At 39.0% G+C, this 26120-nt stretch overlaps 1 protein-coding gene across 1 annotated transcript; it reads right to left on the bottom strand.

The window, feature by feature from the left end:
* Positions 1-11979: 11979 nt before the first annotated feature.
* LOC134535374 (uncharacterized) lies at positions 11980-25265 on the bottom strand. Its single transcript, XM_063374447.1, has 3 exons — positions 25260-25265; positions 24910-25034; positions 11980-12214 (listed from the first exon to the last, which is right to left on the bottom strand). Exons 1-3 carry the CDS (start codon positions 25263-25265, stop codon positions 11980-11982), a joined length of 366 nt encoding a protein of 121 aa, XP_063230517.1.
* Between the last annotated feature and the right edge of the window lie 855 nt (positions 25266-26120).

Below are 26120 nucleotides of genomic sequence, written 5' to 3'. Positions count from 1 at the left end.
TCCACTCATTTACACGAAATCCAAAAAATTAACCCACAAACTACAACTAATCATACTAACCCTCAATATAACAAAGAAGCCCCTTGCTTGAAACCAACCAAACATAAAAATTGTTACAATTTTAGCACAAAACGTAGCTCATGTGCAGGTTTTCATAACTCCTGAGTTTCGGTAGGTATGTGATGTGTGCAGGGGTATGGGGTAAAAACATGTAGCAACCATGCAACAAGTATGATTAACCTCTATAGCTTTGACCAAGTACAACCACTTTTGGCTTTGCCAATTAGAGATGGGGTCGCGAGGTACTTTCACAATCATGACTCATCTCTCAAAAATGTCTGAGAGCCTGAGCTATCCACAAAAGTCTCAAGCAATTCACGGCATCGTGGACCCATGAGTCCATCAGCACACAACCATTATCTACACACACAGTTAAACTTCTGCATGTCAATACTTGACATGGTAAATGTTATAGTTGTGAAAGGAAATAGTTAGAAAAATTGAAATCCAATACTTTTTTGGATTCAGAACATACACATACATGTGTGAAACTAAGCATGGGACTTGAGCGAAAACACTAGTTGCTCACGAAACATTTTGTGTAAATAACTTCATACCTACAAACCCACTTTAAATCCATAATTCATAGTGATAAATTATCAAACCAACCCACAACACCATCAAATTATTCCGCACATTAGCATGTTGCAGCTACCCCCACCACCCTTTGAATTCAATCTAACATAAAAATCACTCAAATACCACCAATGTAAAAATTACAAGTCGAAAAATTATGCATAAGTTCAAGTATGGAGGTGATCTCATCCATATCAGTATAGGCTCCTACACAAAAAGAAACAATTAAATGTATCACCCCCGGCCACCAAATCATTTAGACCATCCCAAGACACATATAATATCTCTTATGCTGCCATTATTCTGAAAATCACAAGATTCTTTGTTTTTAACACCAGCTACATAGTCATTATCCTCATCATCTTCTCTGATATCATCGACACAGCCATCATCGTGATCAACATACTCATCCAGATTACTGTCATATTTCGTAATCTTAGGCGTCGAAGCTTCTTCTTTGTATTGAAACATTCTTTATAAGTGTCCATCAATTCTCCAAGTTCGAAGGCTCCGGAGAAATGGGCTGAAACATATTCTCACTATTCACAATAATGATACTTCCACCATCTTCGGTCTTCCTTAAACCTTCAACATCCTTAATTTCAAGTTCTTTGTCGAGATCAGAAGAGCTACGAACATTCATCCCAAGGAATAACATTCATCAGTGAGCATAACTTTACAAGTCTTACAATGTATTTTTAAGCTCTCTCTTAGAACAAAATACCTGTCACACCGATCAAAACTTAACATTTTATATAGTTGGTTTTTGACATCATTCCTTCTCAATGTAAAACCCCTGTCACAATAACAACACCAGTGACCTTTCCATGACGTTAATAACACCGATCCAGATTCCATATTAGTTTCTACGACAAATGTCAGAAGCAACCTGAAAGTTAAACGCAAACACTAAACTTAAATAGAACATTAAAATAAACTATCAGCGAGAGTTAATTCCGAATTTTAAATAATACATGGTTAAGTAGTTCCGCTTCTCACCAACATATTTTGCAACATGCCGATTTAAAGTAATTAATTATTTATTTCTAATGAAGTAAACCTTATACAAAGTACACAATATTAGTTCAGTAAACATAAATGTTACCCACATATGACTACAAATGTAGTCAATTCGGCAGCAAATGTAACCAATTTTCTCCATCTGTCTACAAATGCAACCCTGCAGCCTATGTATTCCGATCTTCACCCCACTTCGTTTCAGAGTATGATGGGTGCATTCATACTGTTTATAAAGCTATGTTATTATGTAGCATGCAGGATGTATACTTGGTGTTCACAAGAGAAGTAAGGATTTGATAGGTCTCAAGGGAAAGAAAATCAAATTTGTGTTGTCCTCGTAACAAGCTACATTTTGCTTCTATGTAACAAAATAGTGAATTTTAATCAAGTGTCATCGTTATTTTCATTTGTTTAAACTAACTGAAATTCTCAGCACATAACCAGTCACATGTAGAAATAATCTGACAATGGTGGATTATTACCACAGAATTCACTGAAAAATGCTATGTGAGAATCAATTTTATTTCTAAATAAGGTCACATTCGCCAGTTCTAAGAGTGAACATTATGGAGGATGTATACTTGGTGTTCGCAAGAGAAGTAAGGATTCGATAGGTATCAAGAGAAAAATCATCAAATTATTGTCAGGAAATAAAGCATAAGCTCACGAAAAAAAAAAATTCTGACACAGTAAAGTTGAAGCAAACTTAGAAATCCATCGAAATTTCACGTGAAAAAATAGGAGCACTCAGATAAAACCATCAGGGAGACGATGTCGTTTATAAACATCATATATTATCAATTTTTTTAAAAAAGTTCAAATTTAATCTTGCTTAAGCAAAGAGTTCACAAGCTGACTTGTGCTAGAACTCTCATGTTGCTTAAACAAAGAGTTCTAGCACAAGTCAGCTTGTGAACTCTTTGCTTAAGCAACATGAGAGTTCTGGCACAAGTCAACTTGTGAACTCTTTGCTTAAGCAACATGAGAGTTCTGGCACAAGTCAGCTTGTGAACTCTTTGCTTAAGCAAGATTAAATTTGAACTTTTTTAAAAAAATTGATAATATATGATGTTTATAAACGACATCGTCTCCCTGATGGTTTTATCTGAGTGCTCCTATTTTTTCACGTGAAATTTCGATGGATTTCTAAGTTTGCTTCAACTTTACTGTGTCAGAATTGTTTTTTTTTCGTGAGCTTATGCTTTATTTCCTGACAATAATTTGATGATTTTTCTCTTGATACCTATCGAATCCTTACTTCTCTTGCGAACACCAAGTATACATCCTCCATAATGTTCACTCTTAGAACTGGCGAATGTGACCTTATTTAGAAATAAAATTGATTCTCACATAGCATTTTTCAGTGAATTCTGTGGTAATAATCCACCATTGTCAGATTATTTCTACATGTGACTGGTTATGTGCTGAGAATTTCAGTTAGTTTAAACAAATGAAAATAACGATGACACTTGATTAAAATTCACTATTTTGTTACATAGAAGCAAAATGTAGCTTGTTACGAGGACAACACAAATTTGATTTTCTTTCCCTTGAGACCTATCAAATCCTTACTTCTCTTGTGAACACCAAGTATACATCCTGCATGCTACATAATAACATAGCTTTATAAACAGTATGAATGCACCCATCATACTCTGAAACGAAGTGGGGTGAAGATCGGAATACATAGGCTGCAGGGTTGCATTTGTAGACAGATGGAGAAAATTGGTTACATTTGCTGCCGAATTGACTACATTTGTAGTCATATGTGGGTAACATTTATGTTTACTTAACTAATATTGTGTACTTTGTATAAGGTTTACTTCATTAGAAATAAATAATTAATTACTTTAAATCGGCATGTTGCAAAATATGTTGGTGAGAAGCGGAACTACTTAACCATGTATTATTTAAAATTCGGAATTAACTCTCGCTGATAGTTTATTTTAATGTTCTATTTAAGTTTAGTGTTTGCGTTTAACTTTCAGGTTGCTTCTGACATTTGTCGTAGAAACTAATATGGAATCTGGATCGGTGTTATTAACGTCATGGAAAGGTCACTGGTGTTGTTATTGTGACAGGGGTTTTACATTGAGAAGGAATGATGTCAAAAACCAACTATATAAAATGTTAAGTTTTGATCGGTGTGACAGGTATTTTGTTCTAAGAGAGAGCTTAAAAATACATTGTAAGACTTGTAAAGTTATGCTCACTGATGAATGTTATTCCTTGGGATGAATGTTCGTAGCTCTTCTGATCTCGACAAAGAACTTGAAATTAAGGATGTTGAAGGTTTAAGGAAGACCGAAGATGGTGGAAGTATCATTATTGTGAATAGTGAGAATATGTTTCAGCCCATTTCTCCGGAGCCTTCGAACTTGGAGAATTGATGGACACTTATAAAGAATGTTTCAATACAAAGAAGAAGCTTCGACGCCTAAGATTACGAAATATGACAGTAATCTGGATGAGTATGTTGATCACGATGATGGCTGTGTCGATGATATCAGAGAAGATGATGAGGATAATGACTATGTAGCTGGTGTTAAAAACAAAGAATCTTGTGATTTTCAGAATAATGGCAGCATAAGAGATATTATATGTGTCTTGGGATGGTCTAAATGATTTGGTGGCCGGGGTGATACATTTAATTGTTTCTTTTTGTGTAGGAGCCTATACTGATATGGATGAGATCACCTCCATACTTGAACTCATGCATAATTTTTCGACTTGTAATTTTTACATTGGTGGTATTTGAGTGATTTTTATGTTAGATTGAATTCAAAGGGTGGTGGGGGTAGCTGCAACATGCTAATGTGCGGAATAATTTGATGGTGTTGTGGGTTGGTTTGATAATTTATCACTATGAATTATGGATTTAAAGTGGGTTTGTAGGTATGAAGTTATTTACACAAAATGTTTCGTGAGCAACTAGTGTTTTCGCTCAAGTCCCATGCTTAGTTTCACACATGTATGTGTATGTTCTGAATCCAAAAAAGTATTGGATTTCAATTTTTCTAACTATTTCCTTTCACAACTATAACATTTACCATGTCAAGTATTGACATGCAGAAGTTTAACTGTGTGTGTAGATAATGGTTGTGTGCTGATGGACTCATGGGTCCACGATGCCGTGAATTGCTTGAGACTTTTGTGGATAGCTCAGGCTCTCAGACATTTTTGAGAGATGAGTCATGATTGTGAAAGTACCTCGCGACCCCATCTCTAATTGGCAAAGCCAAAAGTGGTTGTACTTGGTCAAAGCTATAGAGGTTAATCATACTAGTTGCATGGTTGCTACATGTTTTTACCCCATACCCCTGCACACATCACATACCTACCGAAACTCAGGAGTTATGAAAACCTGCACATGAGCTACGTTTTGTGCTAAAATTGTAACAATTTTTATGTTTGGTTGGTTTCAAGCAAGGGGCTTCTTTGTTATATTGAGGGTTAGTATGATTAGTTGTAGTTTGTGGGTTAATTTTTTGGTTTTCTTGTAAATGAGTGGATTTGAGGCTGTGTATTCATTTTTTCCCTTTTTTAGATAGCTATCTATATGATCTTTTAAGTAATTTTGTTAGCTATCAGAACTTTGAACATTTTTTTCTGCTAGCTTCTTCTGTGTACTTAAAACTATTGTGTGAAAATGTAGCTGTGCGGACTTTGAATATTTTTCAGTTTAATGCTTCTCTGTACTTAAACATTTGTGTGGAGAGGGAGTTGTGTGGACTCTGAATATTTTTGAGCTAAATGCTTCTGTGTACTTAATATTTTGTTTGAAAATGTAACTATATAGGGCTTTGAATATTTTCATCTAAATGCTTCTCTGTACTTAAACATTTGTTGTGTGGTATTTGAATATTTTTGAGCTAAATGCTTCTATGTACTTAAAAATTTGTAAAAGTTACCAGTTACCAGGACTTTGAATATTTTTTTAATAATTCTGTGTAACTTGTCAGTTACAGTACTTTAACATTTTAGTGATTTTTTAGATTTTTTTCGGGGTAAGGTAGTGCTAACTTAAGGATTGGTTTGTTAAAGCTGTATTTTGTAGGTTTGAAGTTATGTATGCAAACATTTTCATGTAATGGGTAGCTACATTGTTTTCTTAAGACTTCTGTTATAGTTCTCCGTACGTCGGGCTTCCTTCGTGTGTTCCGTGCATTGAGCACAGACTACCGATTGTTGTGATGACATCAACCATGCAGAAATGACGTTTCTGCCCTGCTACCTATATGGCAGCTAATAACTGCTACCGTTATGAACGTCAGTGTGCTGGCAACCAGCAGCATGACCTCAAGCAGTGTCATATGTGTGTAAAGATGGTTGCTCGCAGTGATAAATTGCGGTAATATCTTACAACATGTACTGGTGCTGCCCTCACGACTTCAGTCACCTGGTGTAGCTTCTGCTTCAAAACCTTCGAAAACTCCAGCCATGTCACACATCATGAGAAGACGGCTTGCGGTCTCAACCCTAGCCATAACATGTATTCGTGTGGGAACTATGCTAAAGTGTTCGCCAGGGCTGGTAAGTTGAAAGCACATACCAAAGTGTGCAAGGGTCCTGATCCACTATCAACTAAGAAGCATAGAATGACCGCGCTTAAGCCTGTAGTCATACCTAAGCCAAGCACCAGCCGAACATTGCTGGTGACAGAGGCGGGTTTTGTCCAACATCCACGACTTCATCATTGCAGAAGTGGGAATCTGGGGTAACTTGAAGACTTGTGTGGTAGAAAATAATACCAGTTCTGTCAAGGACACATGTACATACTTGGACTCTATCAAGGTTAAACTAATAAGCCAACTTCTAGAGGAAATTGAAGAGGATGGTCCACTCAAGTATTACATCGTGCTTGAGTGCAATTGTGAAAAGCCAATGGGTACGTGTGAAGACAAGAGGGCCTTCAAAACCACGAATGTTCCACTCTTTGCAGTTCGTGAAGTGGAGGATGTCATTACTGAATACATCTTTAAGATATGTAAAGAGGAAGAATACTAATTATGAAAGGGGTCCGGATGGTCTCTTTATGGCGACTACAACTACACATTAACAAGCTTGATCCACTTCGAGCTAGCTCCTACATCGAAATACCTACCTGCATCAAAGAAAAATATGCGGTGGTCAATCTGTAAATACTTAGATGAGCACATATGTTTTAAGTGTGCAATTCTGGTCAAGTTAAATGCGGGTGAGCATCTGAGCATGTTAATCAGTGCTACAATGACTTGGAGGGGAAGTTCAACTTCACTAACAACGAGTTTCCCAATCCACTTCGCCAGATACCTCTGTTCGAGAAACAGAATCCTCGTGCCTGCATAAACATCTATAGCATCGACGAAAACCAGATGATTGTAACATCACGAGTCGCTCTAGAAGAGAAAAGATCATCTTTCAAACTTCTGCTCTTGGCCTTGAAATATGCGGTTTTTGTGAATTGTGTGGATAATTGTTTGACATATGCTGAGATGTGTTTGAAATATGATGAATTGTGTTTGAAATATGAGTATTAGTGTTTAAAATGTGTGTTCACATTAGTAAAAAAACACGTCTGTATTCTTTTAGAGGAATGATTCTGAGTTAATAAATTAATTTAATGGAATGAGCTTCCAGATTTTCTTGAGTCATACATCTTTTATTGAGTTTTATTTTTTGTATTGGTCTTGGAATATATTGAGAGATATCCGTTTGTATTGTGATTTCCTGACACCAAATAAGAAATTTCCGCATTTTAATCAGGTGGTACTTGAATAAAAATATCCATTACTCATTCGTTAAATAGGCTAAGTACAGCCGTGAAACACTCGTTTGTAACATGATTCTCTCCCTCCTTGAGGTCTGGTTAATGTTAAGAATTGTGTGTCTATAAAAGCAAGGAAGTGAAATGGTAGCAAAATATTAGACGACTATAATGATCACGAGAAATGTGAAGATGATGATTCTAATAGTACTATCCCAGGTCTTGTTAATTATTTGGAATTAAAAGTTAACGAAGAAAGTAGCATTTTCATGGGTAATTAAAAAAATTACACCAAGTTCTAGTCGCCTCCATGAAATTGAGAGCACTATAGAACAGCCTAAAGCTGAAAAGGTCGAAGACTGCTATGATTCACCTGAAGCTTACAAGAACTAACTATGATTAAGAACTTGAAGCTCACAAGATTGAATACTGTGATAAAGTGTTGAGACCAAAATGATGGAAACGACTTATTAAACTAAATTATTCAGATTAGGCTTATGATGGTCAGTGGGGTGATTACAATTTTAATGGCTTTGAGGCTGGTATTAAAAACGGAACTTTAGAGGTCTTAAAAGTATTAGTAATGAAAATTTACGTAAGATGTTAGAAGCCGAAGATATTTATTATGCCACATGGAAACATTCTATCCTATTGGTAGATAGGTTAAGACTTCTACTTGCCTCGCAAAAATGAAGAAAATTTACCCAATACCAAACAAATATGCTCTATACTTCGTGAAATAAGAAATGTATGCTACATACAACAATAACTTGTTTTGTCTGCATGTGTATAAAAGTGAAAAACCGAATTATACTTTGGATAAAAAAGTTTGTTTTATTTATTGTAATCTAATTTCTAGCTGAGGTTTGGTTCTCGTAGAACAACTTCTAACTTAAAGATGTAAAATTCGTAATAAATGACTAACAAAATGGAGAGTCATAATAACGTCTTGCCGTCAATTGTGGCGGGTACGTGCTACATTGTAACTAAAATCATTTGGAGCCAAATGTGGTTGGAGGCATTGTAGCCGGCTTGAGCTGGTTCCTATCGTTTCCTTTAGTATTTTAGCTAATGTATCCTAGATATCGTATCCTACTGAGTTGAATGTTTTATGCAAATGTGTGCCCGTTTCATTGAATGTCTGTTGTCAAGCCTGTAGCCAGGGCTGAATATGTAATGGTTCAAAACCCCTTGGTCTTGTAGGAAGCATAAAATACATATTTCAGGGATATTTCTGCTCTACAGTAGGCTTTAAATTTGCTGAGTTGGTATTTTTATACCCAGATTTTTTTCTATGTGTTTGATGTATCCTTGTAGCCTCGTGGTCTTGTAGCCTGGTAGTATTGTAAACTCGTAGCCGATTGGAACCTTGTAGGTTGTAGCTTTGTAGCCAAGAAGTATTGTAGCCTTGTTCGAAATAAATAATTAAACTATATGTTCACCGAGATAAAGGATGGGTGGATGAATGATTTATTCCTGCTCTAAAGGAAGTCATGTGAAGGGAGTTCGCAGCAAAAGGGAGTTATATTATGTGGATTTACATGTTACAGAAAATACAAAAAAACTGGCATGGTGCCTGTTAATGTAAAAGATAACTCACTCCTGGAAACTGTTTATTTTGATGCAAATAATCTAGGCGTAGTAAAACTTAGAGCTAAAATTGAATATTTTATATGTATTTATAAATGGTTAACATAAATATTCCGTGTTGTTAAAACACATAATTACCATCCGAGATGTTACTACTTGGAAGATTTACGAGGTTTGGTGATACGTGGCGGATTCTATGGGGAACAAATTCAGCCTACCAAGTACCCAAGCGATTATTAAATAGAAAAATTGATAGATTAGAAAGATGATGCCTTGTTTGTGAAGTGGCTAGGATTCGATAAATGTGAAAATCAGTTGGATAAAATCTACTGATGCCATATAAATTATAATGTTTTGAAATGTTGTAAATTTTTATATTAATAAATGCAAGTCTAAAATAAATAAAAAATGTATTTATTCATGTGCTGTTTGAAACTTTTCACTAGTTACCAGAGGTCGGGATGCTCGTCGAAGGTGCTTAAAATGGTATTAAGAGGCTGGGGACGCGTGGCGACAGGTCTAAATGACGCAGCTATTTGGGGTGTGGATGGTTCATGATGAGGGGGAGGGGGTAGGTCTGCTGACGTCAAAGGCCGTGCGTCAGTGACATGTGTGCTTGGCACGCACGAACAGGACTGCAATAGAAAGGGTAGAGGGGTGGGGACAGTTGAACAATTGCAGCATTAGGATGTATCATTCGTAGTTATCAACAGAGCTAGTAAGATGTGTCGGGCCACCTATGAGAAGATTGTTGAGGATGAGTTCTATGCGTGCTGTCAGGAGGCTAGCGGCCAGGAAGAAGTTCTTGCGATGAATGAAGACGAAGAGTCCAGGGAAGACATCTCAGATGTACCTGTGAACACCTCCGCTCTGACTGTGGAGGACTTTGGAGCTGTGTTGTGCTTGTATAGTTGTGTGGGCAAAGTATTTGATGCTAGTATGGAAAGTACTGCGGAGCGGGGTGTTGTGAAGAGGGTCGGTAACGCCTTCTGTTAACAAGGGGGAGAAGATGGTGTGAAGGATTGTGTGTTTTTTTATTAAATAGTGTTAAATATTATTTTGATATTTTATTTACTTCGACTTCTTGCCACGACTTAAAAAAATACTTTTTTCATTTGATATGAAGTGCAACTCGTAGTGGCAGTAGGTAATGGCTTTTGCTCGTAGCGACAGTAGGTAATGGCTGAGGTGAGTGTTGTAACTGCATCATATACACTGTAGCGATCACACATTAAGTTGAAACGTAAAATGTTATGTGTCGGATGTGGTCTCGCTCGTGAAGATAGGGGATCATCTAATACTGTACAAATGTGAATCGGTATTTTTGTTTGTAGCATAATATTCTCGTGAACGATTAAAGCTGCTTGTTTTTTTTTCTTTCATTAAAAATTTTAGGGGAGGGAGATGGATATATACCCAAACATTTAAAATATCTGCTTCCGTGCAGCTTTTAAAACATGGGTACGCAAACATGATAAGAGATTATTACTTGTGAGTTAGGACTCTGAAAAATTTCTGGTCAGCTAAGATGGAGTAATAAATGTTTTTAAAATTATCATTACTTTAACTAACGCATCCACAACGATAGTATTGATAACATATATTTTAGTTAAAACCTGTAAATGATTATGCCTTTAAGAAAAAATGGTGGTTACAACAACAAAATGACTGGATTTTTGTGGATTTTGTCTATAAGGTTCATAACAACATTGGTACGGGATAGAAAGTCGGCCTTACATACACTAAGGTGCTTTAGGATGGTGATGACATCATCGGATGAAATCAATATGGCGGAATCCAGGATGGCTGCCTCCAGCAGACGATAATGGTTTAGATTATTGTTTTTATAATAAATTTATTTTAAAAGATGGTGGTGTTACGAAAAATTGCGACAGGGATGAGTGGGGTGTTCGATGATGTAATCGTAATGTAGAAGAGTGGGGCGCTCGATGATGTAAACGTAATGTATAGGAGTGTGGTGCTAGATAATTGTAACATTTAATTGAAATTAAATTATTAATTTTTATTTTTTTTAATTAAAATCGGATAATAAATAAGGATTTTCAAGATGGCGGACATGACGTCATAATAAGGTGGAATGTTCTAGAAAACAAAATGGTCGTCGGGGTCAAAGGTTAAAGTCAAATCCAAGATGGCCGCCGGAAGTGACGTAATCCAAGATGGCGGCCGGAAGTGACGTAATCCAAGATGGCGGCCGGAAGTGACGTAATCCAAGATGGCGGTCGGAAGTGACGTAATCCAAGATGGCGGCCGGAAGTGACGTAATCCAAGATGGCGGCCGCGGATCCCCGGATCCCCAGCCATCAGCCACTGTCCCAGGACATACCAAATACACCTACTGGCCATTTCCCATTTAACTTAAACAGGTTGGCAAAGTAGTTCAGATCGACATATCTTCTACATTAGCCTCTGATTGGCTGTTTAGAATATAAAGTCTTTTGCAGAAATTCAAGATGGAAAGTGTTTCTGGCACAAGTTCGAGTAATATTTTACCGTATGCAACAAAAAAAATCAACATATAATTATATATATATATATTTTTTTTTAATTGATCCTGACCTTAATTTTCTTAAAACTGAGATTCTCGCTCAAAAAATAATTAAAAAAAGTTTAAAAATTTTACTGTGTATGTTGTTTGAATTCCCGATTCGTAAAAAAAATATTGAGCAATATGTAAACACATTCCATTTCTGCTGATAATGCTGTATAAACAAGTGAGAAAATCCCGCGTTTTCTGGATACAATTACAAAATAGAGATCAACAATACAGTCATTCGTTGACAGTAGACAATCGGTTTTAGAGCTAAACACACTTTTCAGCAACTACCGTGTAACCGTACACTTTCGCGTTTGTAAACGTGTTTACTTAAACATGTTCACCTGAAGTTGTTCAGGGTCCCGTGTAACCGCGCCCTAAGTTTTCATTTCAATAGATTAAGTAAGCGCGGACGGGAAGGGAGCAGCGCTCACCAGCTGATGTGCCAGGGCTCGAGTCCCGGCCGCGAGCTGGCGTTGAAGTCGTCCTCGCCGATGGCGGCGGGGGTTGCTGCGGGGGCGGCGGGGGCGGCGGGCGCCTGGCAGTCGGCCGGCGGCGGGAACTGCGCGTGCACCGTCTCCAGGAAGCGGAAGCTGAACACTTGCTGCGCCGTCCAGTTGCGCGTCGCGTCGGTCACCACCACGGGCCGGCCGGGAGACGTGTACCTGGCCACATAATTCATGCATCGTATACAGAGACAGGAAAAAAAATTCGCGGATTCAATGACCTCTGGGATAGCCTCAATTATCCTCTGCGTTTCTCAACTAAACACGCGTGTTCATTGGGTAATAAAATTTGAGGCGTCTCCACTGGGTAGCTTGTGATTCGACGCTTCATTGGTCGATAGGTCTCTCATTGGTCCAGAGAGATCCAATTAAACTGCGAGCCAATAGCAGAACCAGCAGAATTGTACACATGTTTGAATTTCAGCCTATCACGAAATTAATACGTGATTTTTTCCGGTCTCTAATTATTAGAGACCTGAAGAATTCGCGGATTCATTCGGTGATAGGCTAGAATTCAAACACATACACCTCTTAGATAATTTTTGCTATTGGCTTACTGTTCATCTGGACGATTCTCAACCAGTTATAAATCCTCAACCAAAGAAGGATCGAATCACATACAAACCAGCTGAGACGACTTACAAGTCGGCAGCCAATGAACTTGCGTTATTTGTCCGAGTGTACAGGGGTATGTGCAGTCTATCCTGAAGGCCATCGAAACCGCGAATTTTGCAGGTCTCTGTGTATTATATATACAGACCGGAAAAATTCGCGGGTTCAATGACCTCCAGGATAGACTTCACTATACTCTACACATTCGGGCAAATGCCACCTGTTCATTGGCTGCTGACTTGTGAGTCGTCTCGACCGAGTGTCTGTGATTCGACACTTCTGTGAGTGAGGGTCTCTAATTGGCCCTCATTACCCCAGATAAACAGTGAACCAGCACTAAGGTATAATTATTTGAATTGTAGCATATCACGAAATGAATCCGCGAATTTTTCAGGTCTCTAATTATATATATTATGTATATATTGTTTAAGTACCTTTACAGAACTTTCCTTCGGTAACCAGTTGCCAAGGGATAGTTTCTAATACCACAAGAAAGACATCGTAACTTCGTACCGTGGTTATGTTTTGCATATATGAAATACGTCTTAAAAAAATTAGCGCATATATTTTATTTTTATAATTGTTTCATTCAAGCATATTTTTTTTTAAATCATGGAAAAAAATTTAATATTCTTATGTGGGCATTTGTTTGTTCTATTATGCTTAATTTTGTTCGCAGCTATTCAGGGAACGGTTTTCAAATAACTTTAACTATTGTAGGTACTGGGACATCACAAAGCATAAATTTTCCCGGTAAGAAACCGAACCCAGTATTACCGTGAGCACTATTTTTAAGTGACACAGTTTCGTGTTAATGTTAAAATTTACAATTATCTTTAATTTTTCCGTCAATATTTCTGTCACAGTGTGGAGAGACAGTGGCGGAAAGACTAATGTGTAAAAGGGGTAACTGCTGACAATATCCCAAAATACAAGAATATATACGTTTTAGAAGCAGTATAAATATTAAAACACACATAAAACATAGATGAATTAAGCAGAATATGGTATAACCAGAAGTTCACATATCCCCACTTCATTCAACAAAAGTCAGATCACTTCCGACTGGCCAACACAGCCCAGCCAACAGGAAAAGAAGAGGCCACTGACTGGCCAGTAGCCCGCCAATCACGGAAGTCCATCTCCGATAGTCCAAACCAACCAGCCAGCCAGAAGGAAAGAAAACTTCGATTGGCCCATAGCTGCAGCCAATAAAGAAACACTCCGTCTGTTAGGCGAGCGTATTTGAAGGCAGGAGAATTTTCAAGGACTTCAGTTGGTAACTGCTAACGAAATGTCGATGAAATATTCACCTTCGACGCGGCTACAAACCAAAAACCAAGGAAATCCAGACTATGGCTGGAAAATTCGGTGATATTAAGTAATAGGGGTAAGTATTGCATAAAAAAATGAAAAATTCATGCTTCTGAATAATTAAAACTAGAGATAAGAAACTGAGGCCGGTCCAATCTGGTCCCAAACACTCACTGCAAGCACAAGGTACACACTTGCTTATTCAAAGGAGGCCTAACCTACATATTAAAACAATCAGAGTAAATACCCTAAATTCTGAAAACTTTAGATGACAGAAAACCAAGACAAAACAAGTAAGTTCCATTAATTTTATTCACTTGTAAATATATATGCAAAACATTAAATAAACAACACCAAAAATTAGATCAGATCACGTTTTTCAAGTGCAGTGAGTTTATATATATATATATATATATATATATATATATATATATATATATATTACAAAATTATGTCAAACATTTTCAACTGTTTAAGATATATATCTCAAGTTACTTTATAACAAATGTTTTTTTAGCGTTATGTTCTTAAATCTCTGAAAAATTATCCTATATTCTATTACAAATAATTTCAAGGCTTTGAAGACTTAAGTTACATTTACTACACTAAAACAAATATGGCCACCAAGTAATCAGCACAGAAGGTGCAGATAGTGCGAACAAGTGCAGAGTATTGTGAGCACCAAAAACATTATATTTTCTTTACCAGGTACATTACACACAAAAAGACCAAGGACAAAGGTGTCAGAAAACATTAGTGAAATTTACAAGTAACCTTGTACAACAGTAAACAAATAAAACTTAGAAAAATTACTACCCATTTTAAAAAAACCAACACAAAAATTATGCTAAGCTCTCCAATAATCTACTCTCGGGTTTCTCTCTCTTTCTCTCTCTCTCTCTCTCTCTCTCTCTGATATCATTGATTCATGGTAGCGTCGTCTTAATGCTCCTTTCTGCTCCATCCTGAACTGCCTAAGACGCCGAGTATTTATACCCTAAATTCCTCCCTCTCTCCCGCCTATTGTCACTCAACTCTCTAAGATGAAATAGAAAGTCTGGAATAGTTACAGAAAGTTCTAGAAGGTTCTTAACTGTAGTCCAAACAATCGATACACAGGCGGGCCTTCCGGTTGTATTTTTTTTCTAAGATTTCGGTTGGTACCCCTGAGTTTGAAGCTGTTTTGGAAGGAACCCTCATGTTATTATTTGAAGGGCACTGCAACACACAGCAATAGCCTATCTATGACTTGTGATCTCACAAGATGATGATTCCACATGGTAAACAGGTAAGGTTATGTTTTTCTTGTGTCCATAAATATTTTTTATGTATAAAATTAACACTAAACGTCTCGTGACCAAAACACACGGTCACAAATTTAAGAAACAACAACGTGAATGTAGATTAACGTATCGTTTCTTTTCCCTTTATATAAAAATGACATTTAATAGTTTGAAAAGGCAGTAAGTTTTTATTTTTTTTAATAACTGTATCTCCAAAACTAATAAATACAGCCGTAAAATGTTGGTAAGAATTCATAAAGTTATTAACCACAAACGTTTGTTACCACTTTGTGGGATCCCACCCTTATGAGGTATAAAAGGAATAAGTAAGGTTTTCACAAGAAAAAAAATGTTTTCGTGTCTATTAGATGTAAAGGTCAGGAACTAAGAATGAACAACAAGCTTGTAGAGTTACAGTTGCATTTCGTTGACACTTTACTGCTTGTTGCAAAAAAAAAAAACTACAAAAAAAACTATAACTCGCCCCACACTGAGACGTCGTGAAGTTACGTTATGTTATGATCTAAATTATTTATAACTACTTACTAATTATAACTCCATTTTATGTCTGTCAATGAGACTGTGTATCATAAGTGATTTTACCAGATTTAATGTGGAAGTTAGGATAGTTTTCTCTCCTCATTGACTCTCGACTACAAAACTTTAATATTTTTTTCTAGCCTGGCAGAGTTGAATCCTTGATCAAATAGGTACGGCATATTCAAGCCGCTTGAATATTACAAGCGCTACGTAAGAACATACCACCACCTATTCTTTCTCACCAATGACACTATCATGTTTGTATACCAACCCATAAATTAAATACATTCATATTTATTTGCTTTGTTATTTTCTTTGGTTCACGTTGAGGCATGTATTATCATGATTTTTGTATTCCAAGCCAGTTATTAAAGTAATGCGTTTGAATGGGAAAGCTTCGTGTGTATTTACTAAATACACCAAAACAAATTGACCGATTTAGCTCATACACATTTGTCATATCCAGCCAAGTACCAAATTCCGTGAAAATCTAATCACGATTGTCAAAAACGTTCACATACATGAAAACAAACATCTACAAATTCCAAACATTCTAGATGTTTGGAAGAGCTCGTTTTCTCGGTCGATTCTAATCAAACACAAATGGTTGCACAGTAAACCATTTGATGTAAATGATTAATTTTATCTAAATTAATCTTTGACAAAATAGATAAATAGGTAATTCATGTTCGCGACAAGATTTAGAGGCTAGCTGAAAGTAAAAAAACTGTAACATCGTCTGTGCGTCGTGATTGGTCGATTTTTTTTAGGTATAGCTTTATCTGTCGTCACGCCGATCACAATAATTCATTGGGGAAGCAAACGCGTCTTGAATGGCCAGGCAAAATTAGGCAATGGCTTATATTCCAGACGCGATTTACAAGAAATAAACTGCTGGTGCGGGAATACCATATTGCAGTCTAATGGGGATTTCCACTACATCGACTTTGCTTTCGACTGATCTCAAATAAATTGAGAGTGATGGGTGACGTGTACTCACTTTATAGACAAAATTAAAACAAATCTATATATATTTTAAATTACTATTATACCCATCGTTACTATTTAAATCCGTTCTACTCAAATAATATTGTAATACATTTTTCTTTAAAAATTATAAGATGCAAATTTCGTCAGTTTTCAAAGACGTTATAGTACCGATTTCTTTCTCAGGTAGACACTGTTCGTCCTGAGACAAAGTATGTGATAAAATTTACATTACATGAGATCCATAGTTATAAATTTACAGAAAAGTCCCTTAAATAACAGTAAACGACTTAATTTTGGAATTCATCATTTCATATTTTTTTTATTTTCCGTTCCTTGAATTGTTTTCAAGGTAAGAACCAGAGTGAAAACAAATAATATATATAATTTTTAACGAAGTTCTTTCACTCTTCCTCAAAATACATATTTGGGACAAAACACGCCCTATCAGACGTCAGCAGGTTTTTTTATTATCTCTTCGTAATCAAACGCCAAACATAGATGTTGGACCTGCTCCAGATAAAACGGGCACATTTTATAACTACAGTTCTGCCTACCGTCTGACGGCCGAGGCTATAATAAGCGTGCGGCGTGGAACGCCTGACCACTCCCCGTGCGGCAACCGAGCCAGACATGATTGCAGTGCGTGTTGCAGAAGCTCACGAGCGGCAGGCGCACGCGACCATGCTCACCCATGTTCATTCAAATTTTTTTCCAGGCATGTATTTTCCCCTTTCGAGTGCTGGGAGGAAGAAAATGGTTGGCTATGAGAGGTGGCGTATAGTAGACGCAATTCAGACTACATTACCCGTCAAAAGTTTAGGACCATTACGAAAATTCGTACAAAACGTTTCTGTCCCTAAACATTACGTGAATGTTTTTGTAATACATTTTCCTTTAACGTTTTCATAAAGAACTTTTTTTATTTAGTCAAATAATTTTAATCGGCTTATTAGTTTACAAGATAAACAATTTTATTTAATATGTAGAAAAACATGTGGACACGATAATGTTTCTTTTATCTTAGTGTTTTGTATTATTTATAATTACCTCTTGATATGTTCTTCACAAAACTATCTAAACGACAAAAGAAAATCATACAGTTTTCTAAAATTATTTTGAAATAATATTTTAAGAGTACTTAGTTTAAATTTTACAAAATTTAAAATATATATATAATTTTCACACAATTCTAATAAATGAGATAAGTTTGTCAGTGTTCCTAAGTTTCTTCCTGGCTCAACAGAGCACATGAAACTCCGTCTCACTGGTTCAGTTGGCATAAAAAATATATGTTTAACAATATGGAAAAATTCAAGGCTGATATTTCTTCAAAAGTTAATTTCAACAGTCAAAACTATAATGCAATTTTTTTTTTCATTTTTTAATATTTATTTACAGTACATATCTATATGTAATTAAAATAAATTACACTAACGTAGCGTAAAAATAATTGTGAACACATATTTTTTCTACATAATAACATGCACGAAATTTCAACTTTTATCAATATTGTATAATTTCATAACTCGTAAATTAATTAACTGACTTCAATAATTTAAAGTCATAAAATGTTATTTTACTAAAAAAAATTGGTTGTCTGTAAAGTCGATTTGTGGACGATAGTTTAACGTGAGAACGTCATAACAAAACATTGATGAAATGATTGCATACTTTATGAATAAAATTGAATCATTTTTATTTTAATAAAAATAATAAATATTTGAAATTATAATAGTAATCAGATTTTTAAAATGCAAGAATAATTAACCTTAATTGCCGAAATTGTTGTTGTAATAAGCAATTTAAACCACATTACCTTTTCACTTCACTTTATAACAGGCGAGTGGAAGAGAGATAGATGCGGCGCAAGCGTACAATGAGCGTTACGGGACACAGCGTAACGGAACAATGTGCGTAACGGGACACTTTTTCGTGCGTGCAGCCGGCGTTCATCGATTTATTAGACGTTGTCACGTCAAAAACTGCACCAAATTCTTAAGGAAAGAAACGTTCTGTACGAATTTCGTAACGATCCTGACTTTTGACGGGTACTGTACCAAGCCTCCCCAGTCATGATAAGAGTCACGCCACACGCAGGCCGATCACGTTCAAGGTTAGATGAAAAATGAAAGTTAACAAATAATTTTGGCGTCAAGGACAGCTTAGTTGTTAGCATAAAGTGCGAAGAGTTTATTTTTAGTCCGTTCGGCGTAACAAACAATGAAACATATGTAATCCACCTGAAGTTGAATCTGGAGAAAGTGAGGTTATTTTCAGATTGAAATTCGTGCCATTATGGACAGAGCCGTTTCATAACTGAAACTAGAATAAGGATTTAAAAAGACCCTAAAATTTTGCTTATTTTTGTTTTGTTTTTTGGTTGCAATGTGGACTGAAAAAATAGTTAACATAGCATTAATTTTATGATTGGTTTACAGTCGTCTCGCCATTCTTATCGATGACTGGGGGAGGGGGGGGGGGGTCATTCAACTACTATAGATATCAGTAGCATACCGGGTCACGTTGTCACACTTAAAGAAGGGGTGTATCTACAGCGGAGATAATACAACAATAGATGAAACAGAATCAATAGGTTGGATACAAAACTATAGAAATACGTATGCATTTGCTACTGCGTGAGTTTTGTTATGTTGGTTGGATTTCAAATAAAACATACTTATTATATGGATTTCAAAGAACTTAAATATTAACATATTTAATAAACGTAGCATTTATAATAAATTATTTATGTGTCACTTTTGTACCACGAAAATGCTGATTGGTATAACTAGTCGTTCTGTGGGTTTTCACAGAAGGAAAACCTAACCGTAGTCATTACCATTTACTTCGTTTCGAAAGTTCACCGTCGGTTCGAAGGAAAAACTAAACTATGCGCGACACCATAAACCATTTCACTTTCATTTTTTGTAATCAGCCAGGGGATTAGTTCGCGCAGTGAACGAAATCAAGCGTGAACTCGGGTGTGAACAGCAAAGAGCCCGCACGAAATCAAGCAAGTTCGAGAAAAGTTTTTTTTTTTTTTTTTTTTAGCAGAGGGGGTTGTATTGGGCCCCGATCCAGGTAGCCACTTCCTCCCCAGTACTAATCAAGGGCGGTGTGTGGTGCGAGTGAATAAGAAGGGGGGTGGGGGAGGAGGGGAGAGAGGCGGGGCAGGTAATTTATCGGCAAGTGTTGGACTTGGCAAGGCGCGGCGAACCTGCGAAAAGCCAACGAGAGAGTGTTTTTTTTTTTTTGTTATCTGCGGTGGGTTCCGGGGGTAGGAGGTGAGAAGGAGGGTGGGAGGACTAGAAGGGGGTGGAGGGGAGATCTGGGGGTTGGCACACGGCGTGATAGAGGATCTGGCCCGCAGCCACCCTCTCGCAGGGGAAGCTAATTCTCGGGTTGTAACTCCCGACACTTGCGGGGTGTGGGGAGGTGGAGGGATGCTGGGGAAAATGAGGATCTGTGCTGCGGGGGTCACAAGAAGGAGGGGGGAACCACCCCCTACACCCCTCCCCCCCCCTACGAGCACGATGAAGAGGCCTGGGGATAGTTCCCCCGTCCCTGACAAAGTGGTCCAGCCAGCATTCCCGCCAGATAACTAGAGGCAAAGGAATCTCATGGCGTACGATTATCTCGGTACCGTCCACCATCATTTATCCTCGTGCACCACGTGCGAGATATTTTTAAGACACCATAATCATATTACTTGCACAATAATTATAATGGAATGAGAACGTACCGTTATTTTATTTAAACGAAAATAAACATTAGTTAAAACTCGCTAATTTAACACGATACACGTGGAAAATGTTCGAATTGTGGAAAACTATTTATATTTTTCTAGATAACGAGAATTTTTTGGACTTCGCTTACACCACACATGGCATGTTGATTTTTTTGTTTCGTTAAAAATATTTAATTTAAAGGCTATCGGTAAATTTTTATCTCGATGCCTTCCTTTCAATTGTTGTTCAGTCACCGATATTTTCAACAGATTTTCACTTAGAGTAATAATATGGGTGTAAAAATGAGCGCCCAACCTTCGTAACTATCAACACCCGCGCGAAATTCATGTGGTGCATTTTTTCTTGTATGATCAAAATTTTCGCCACTGGATATTAACTGAACTTTATTTGCAGCTGCAAATTGTCACAGAAGTAATCCTAATGATTAATTTTTGCTCGAATTTTTACTGCTATAAGATTAAACCAAGAAAATATATATTTGGTGGCATAATAATTAACAAATGCAACAGTCATTGTCATAAAAATGTCTTTAAGTGAATTGGGGCATCAACAGAGAAGAATGCATTGCCATGGAGATGAATAACGCATCAACAACGCAATGGTTGTTGCCCGGAGATAAATAAAACATCATCAAAAATGCAATGGGTACATCTAACACACGGTTGGATGTCCGTATATAAAGTTATATATATAAAGTTATATATAAAATGAGTCTGCACCTGGTGTCAACGCCATTGATTTTTTTTTTATAGTTCGAAAGATGGCTTCACTCGAATTCTTAACCCTTGTCCCCGGCTAAAAATTTAAATCGTCCTAGCCCACAGACCACGGGCGCCGCAGAACTTGTCAGTGTTATCTGGTTGTTATCTGTACTTCCCGGACAGCGGTGACAGGGGACCGCTTGACCCAGACACACGAAACGTCACAATACCCCTCCTATTTTTATTCTGGGACAATTTTGAGACCGCCGAAAAAAAAATTTGCATGTTTGATATCATGGAGTCGCACGTCCACTAGCTAATTGAATCCGTGACGAGGCTTACTCGTTCGAAATTTGGGGTTGGGGAGGTGGTATTCATGTGATAATGGTGGATTAATGTCGGTGGATGAAACCGTAAGGGAGGGGGGGGGAGGTTTGTCGGCGTATGTGCGGACTGACCCCGGTGGAGATACAACAACCCCCTCTCTCCATCCCTGCACACGTGTTCCACCCACCTCTACCGACCTCACCGCGCTGAACAAACCTGCCCCATGCACGATGACATCGACCGAGTGGTCGACCAACAACTGTCGACCGTCGCGCGGCCGTAATTAACTCCCGCCGACGAAAACCCTCGACGTAAACAAAAAAAAATAATCAACCACTGTACAGGTTGCGGGTGGTTTTTCCGGAGTAGCCCGGCTTGCGGGTGGTTGGTTCGGAGTAGTCTGGTTTGCGGGTGGTTTGTCCGGAGTAGCCTGGTTTTCAGGTGGTTTGTCGGGAGTAGCATGGCTTGCGGGTGGTTTGTCCGGAGTAGCCTGGTTTTCAGGTGGTTTGTCTGGAGTAGCATGGCTTGCGGGTGGTTTGTCCGGAGTAGCCTGGTTTGCAGGTGGTTTGCCCGGAGTAGCCTGGATTACGGGTTGTTTGTCCGGAGTAGCCTGGTTTGCGGGTGGCTTGTCCGGAGTAGCATGGTTTGCGGGTGGTTTGTCCGGCGTAGCCTGGTTTTCAGGTGGTTTGCCTGGAGTATCCTGGTTTGAGGGTGGTTTGTCCGGAGTAGCCCGGCTTGCGGGTGGTTTGTCCGGAGTAGCCTGGTTTTTTGCGGGTGATTTGTCCGGCGTAGCCTGGTTTGCGGGTGGTTTGTCCGGAGTAGCCCGGCTTGTAGGCGGTTTGCCCGGAGTAGCCTGGCTTGCGGGTTGTTTGTCCGGAGTAGCCTCGTTGAGGGTGAGTGTCGCGATGAAGCCGTCGCGACTGTTCGTGCCGCCGCTGGTCTCGTGGGTTCCAGGGACGATCACGCCACGGCAGTAAAGAAAGAAAAAAAAACACCTCACCGCCGTTCCCCGCCTGCGGTAAACCATATAATTTTACTGCGTTATGGCGGCGTAAAAGAAAAGGGTAACCCGTGGAATGGGTGAGGGTGTGAGTGAGTGAGTGAGGGGGGTGAGGGGTGGCGCACGTGGCGCCCTGCCCGATGGCTGCGGCCACGCGAGGAGAACCGCCAGAAGGGGTTGTTCCGCGCAGGTGTCGCGTCAAACCACCCCCTTCCCCGGCGCGCTCGCTTTTAATACCCACCACCAAGTTCTCACCCTTCCACCCCCGGGGCCCCGGAAAGTTGCTGGTGAGACGGAGCGGCTGGAACTTCCCCCGGCATGACGTCGGGAACCGCCAGGAGACGGCATGCCGCGACGTGGTTCAAGTCGCTTGTCTTCGTCACCATCGAAGCGTCGCAACATCCTTAAGGGGCCAGCCTCGTCAGGGGTGCATGTGTGTCAGTGAGGCTGGATGATAAGCGCGACGCTCGCTGGTGCTTCCAGCGCGGTGTCTCCTCTGGACTGGCGCGCAGTCTTCTCGTCGTCACAGGATAACTGAAATCTGAGCGGTGACCGTAACATTATGTTGCGGAGAAATGAAGATAGAGGTGTAATGCAAGTCCCTTAAGTGCTTCCAAGGGTCTGTGTGGGTTTTTCATGCCTAAAAAATTACTCTGAAAAAATGGGTTTTAGCCATTTTAACTCTAATAAAAATACAGTTCAAAACTTTAATCCGAAATCAAAAGTACTTTTCGGTCCTCGGCGAACTCTTGAATGCTTTTCGTAAGCAGACTCCACCCGGATATCTTGAGTAGTTTTGACATCGCGTTGTTTTTCCTGAAGCTCTGCACACCGTATGTGTGCCCGGGTAGGCGGAGCCCTTAACACTCTCGGTACACGGTGCCCCGAAACACTCAACGATGGTTGCGTGAGCGTGAATAATGTTCGCGGGCTTTCCACGGCCATTGTCTGAAGTAGCTTGGCTTCTGGGTTGTGGCCGCGTCCTTGGCGAATAATTCACCGACGTTTCGGCAGACATTGCAGTCGCCGTCATCAGGGAGCAGTTACCTACTGGTGGGTAACGGTGGGTAACTGGTAGGACACGGCTACAGCCCAGAAGCCAAGCTACTTGTGTGAGCATGACTTGAGATTCCCTTCTTTGAACACAGTTACTTCCATAACAGTGTCCGGTTTCACAAACGATTCCTTTGGAAATCAGTTGCCAAAAAAATAGTTTTTAATACTACAAAAAGATATTTTAACTTTTGTACTATTCATGGCTATGGTTATTATTGCAAAAAATTAAATGGGGGCTAGCTCTGTAGGTGGTCTGGGGGTTCACGGTGGAGCTGGGGGCGGGTCGGCGGGGCCGAAGTTGGGATGGGTCTCCTCAACCTCTCGACCTAGCCACGCGCTCGGCAGTAACATGCCGCGATTGGAAATGGCGAATCTATTTCCCGGTTCTTGGAACCCATGTTGGGCACTGGCAACAGTGTCAGGCATGTAAAAGACCCTTCTTTCTCCTAACCAGGACCACACCCTAACGGGATTATATGCCTGGGGGAGTATTTGTGAATTTATGAAGTGTGAACCTAAGTTACATGTTGTTGTAAACTTTCTACGTGTGGTATACAACAGGTGAATTTTCTTTAGTAGTATTTTTGACTTTTTAACGTTTTATAAATCGATGAACGCCGGTTGCAAGCACGAAAAATTGTCACGTTCCGCTTGAGCCGAGCGTGCAAGAACCGGCCAACCACGGTGCGAGAAAATCTTCCATAATATCAAACAGGTTAAGGTGGACTTTTTAACTAATTGTTCGTGATTATATTTAAACAAATTATTTAAATTAAATATGCACAAACTGTAAATAATATTTAAAAATTAAGAAGTATGCAGTTTTAATCAATGTTTTCTTATGACGTTATCACGTAAAATTATCGTCCGTAAATCTACTTTACAGACAAACCCCCCCCCCCCCCCCCCCGGCCCAACCCTTATTTTTGCCCCGCACCTGTGGTTAATTTTCGAAGACATTTTCACTGCTGTTTCTCAGAGTTCAGTCGCACTGAACTGCCACTATCCACAGTACTGTTGGCGAGTGAAAAACGAGCCCTGGTGGGCACTCGCTACCATCGATGGACGAAACCAGAACATGGAGCAGTGGGGTCGGGCTGAGTTGATGCTTGCAGTGGGAGTTGGGACTCTGATGGGGCCCGGCATCAAATAATATATATATATATAAATGGGGTCCGGCCTGAAATAATATATTTATATAAGTGTGTTTCGAAAGCAGAGGGTGTTGTGGGTAGGGGGGCGGGGACACCCAGAGGTCACGCGCTGGACGTGGCTGACTGACCTCTGCCGCAGCGCCGCCCACGAGGTGTTGGCGACTCTGTCGATCTGGCGCAGGCCGCGGCACACGGCGCAGTCCTCCGGAGGCCGGAACACGCCCGCCAGCCGCTGCGGCACGCTGGCCGAGCACTGAAACACCAACACCGCCTCCGTCACAGCGTGCCAACACGTCAAATTGAAAATAATTTTTTTTTTTGACGTGACAACGTCTAATAAATCGATGAACGCCGGCTGCACGCACGAAAAAAGATGTCTCATTGTCCCGTTACGCATATTGTCCCGTTACGAACATTGTCCCGTTTCACACATTGTCCCGTTACATTCATTGTCCCGTTACATGCATTGTCCCGTTACATGCATTATCCCGTTACATGCATTATCCCGTTACATGCATTGTCCCGTTACACACATTGTCCCGTTACGCTCTGTCCCGTTACGCTCTGTCCCGTTAAGCTCATTGTACGCTTGCGCCGCATCTATCCCTCTTCCACTCGATTGGAACAACCATCGATTTTGACTTTTTTCGAGGCACATTAAACTTGAAACACTCCCATTCGTTTCCTACTTTTCCTATCATCGTCCTATCCTTAACAGAATAATACAGATTGGAAGAAGTTAAATAGCAGACATGTATAAAAGTTTTAGTTAAAATAATCTCTTCGTTAAAGTAATAAACATATTTGAATTAATGAGTGCAAATAAAAGTACATTTATCAATTAAATTGTAGATTTCATTTCACTCCTTCTTTGTATCCATACGAAATAGTGATAATTCAATAAAAATGATTCAATTTTGTTCATAAAAGTATGCAATCATATCATCAATGTTTTATTATGACGTTGTCACGTTAAACTATCGTCCGTAAACCGACTTTACTTTAATTATTCCAGTGTGCAAAAATGTAAATTCTATGAAGCTATTTACATTACAATTTTACGAGTAAGGCCGTTTTCCTCATTCCGTAGAATGGATAAGAAATTTTGGCAGAATGGAATACTAGGAACCACATGTATTTTTTTAATCGTCGTAATAATTATATAGTGCTAGCTATATAACATTTTGGGAAACATTTCTTTCTTCTCGTCCGCGATCTGGATATGATTTTTTATTGCAACTATCACCGTCTGAAGCGCTATCTGTACGCTTTAAAAATAACCTGAGAAACAGCTAGAGTGTTGACAGCGCTACCTACCGAGTATTCTATGCACTACTTC

Source organism: Bacillus rossius, chromosome 8 (assembly GCF_032445375.1).
Source record: "Bacillus rossius redtenbacheri isolate Brsri chromosome 8, Brsri_v3, whole genome shotgun sequence".
Classification (NCBI taxonomy): Eukaryota; Metazoa; Arthropoda; class Insecta; order Phasmatodea; family Bacillidae; genus Bacillus; species Bacillus rossius.
The sequence above is the reverse complement of the archived record's forward strand: the minus strand, read 5'-3'. Positions and strand labels throughout refer to the sequence as shown.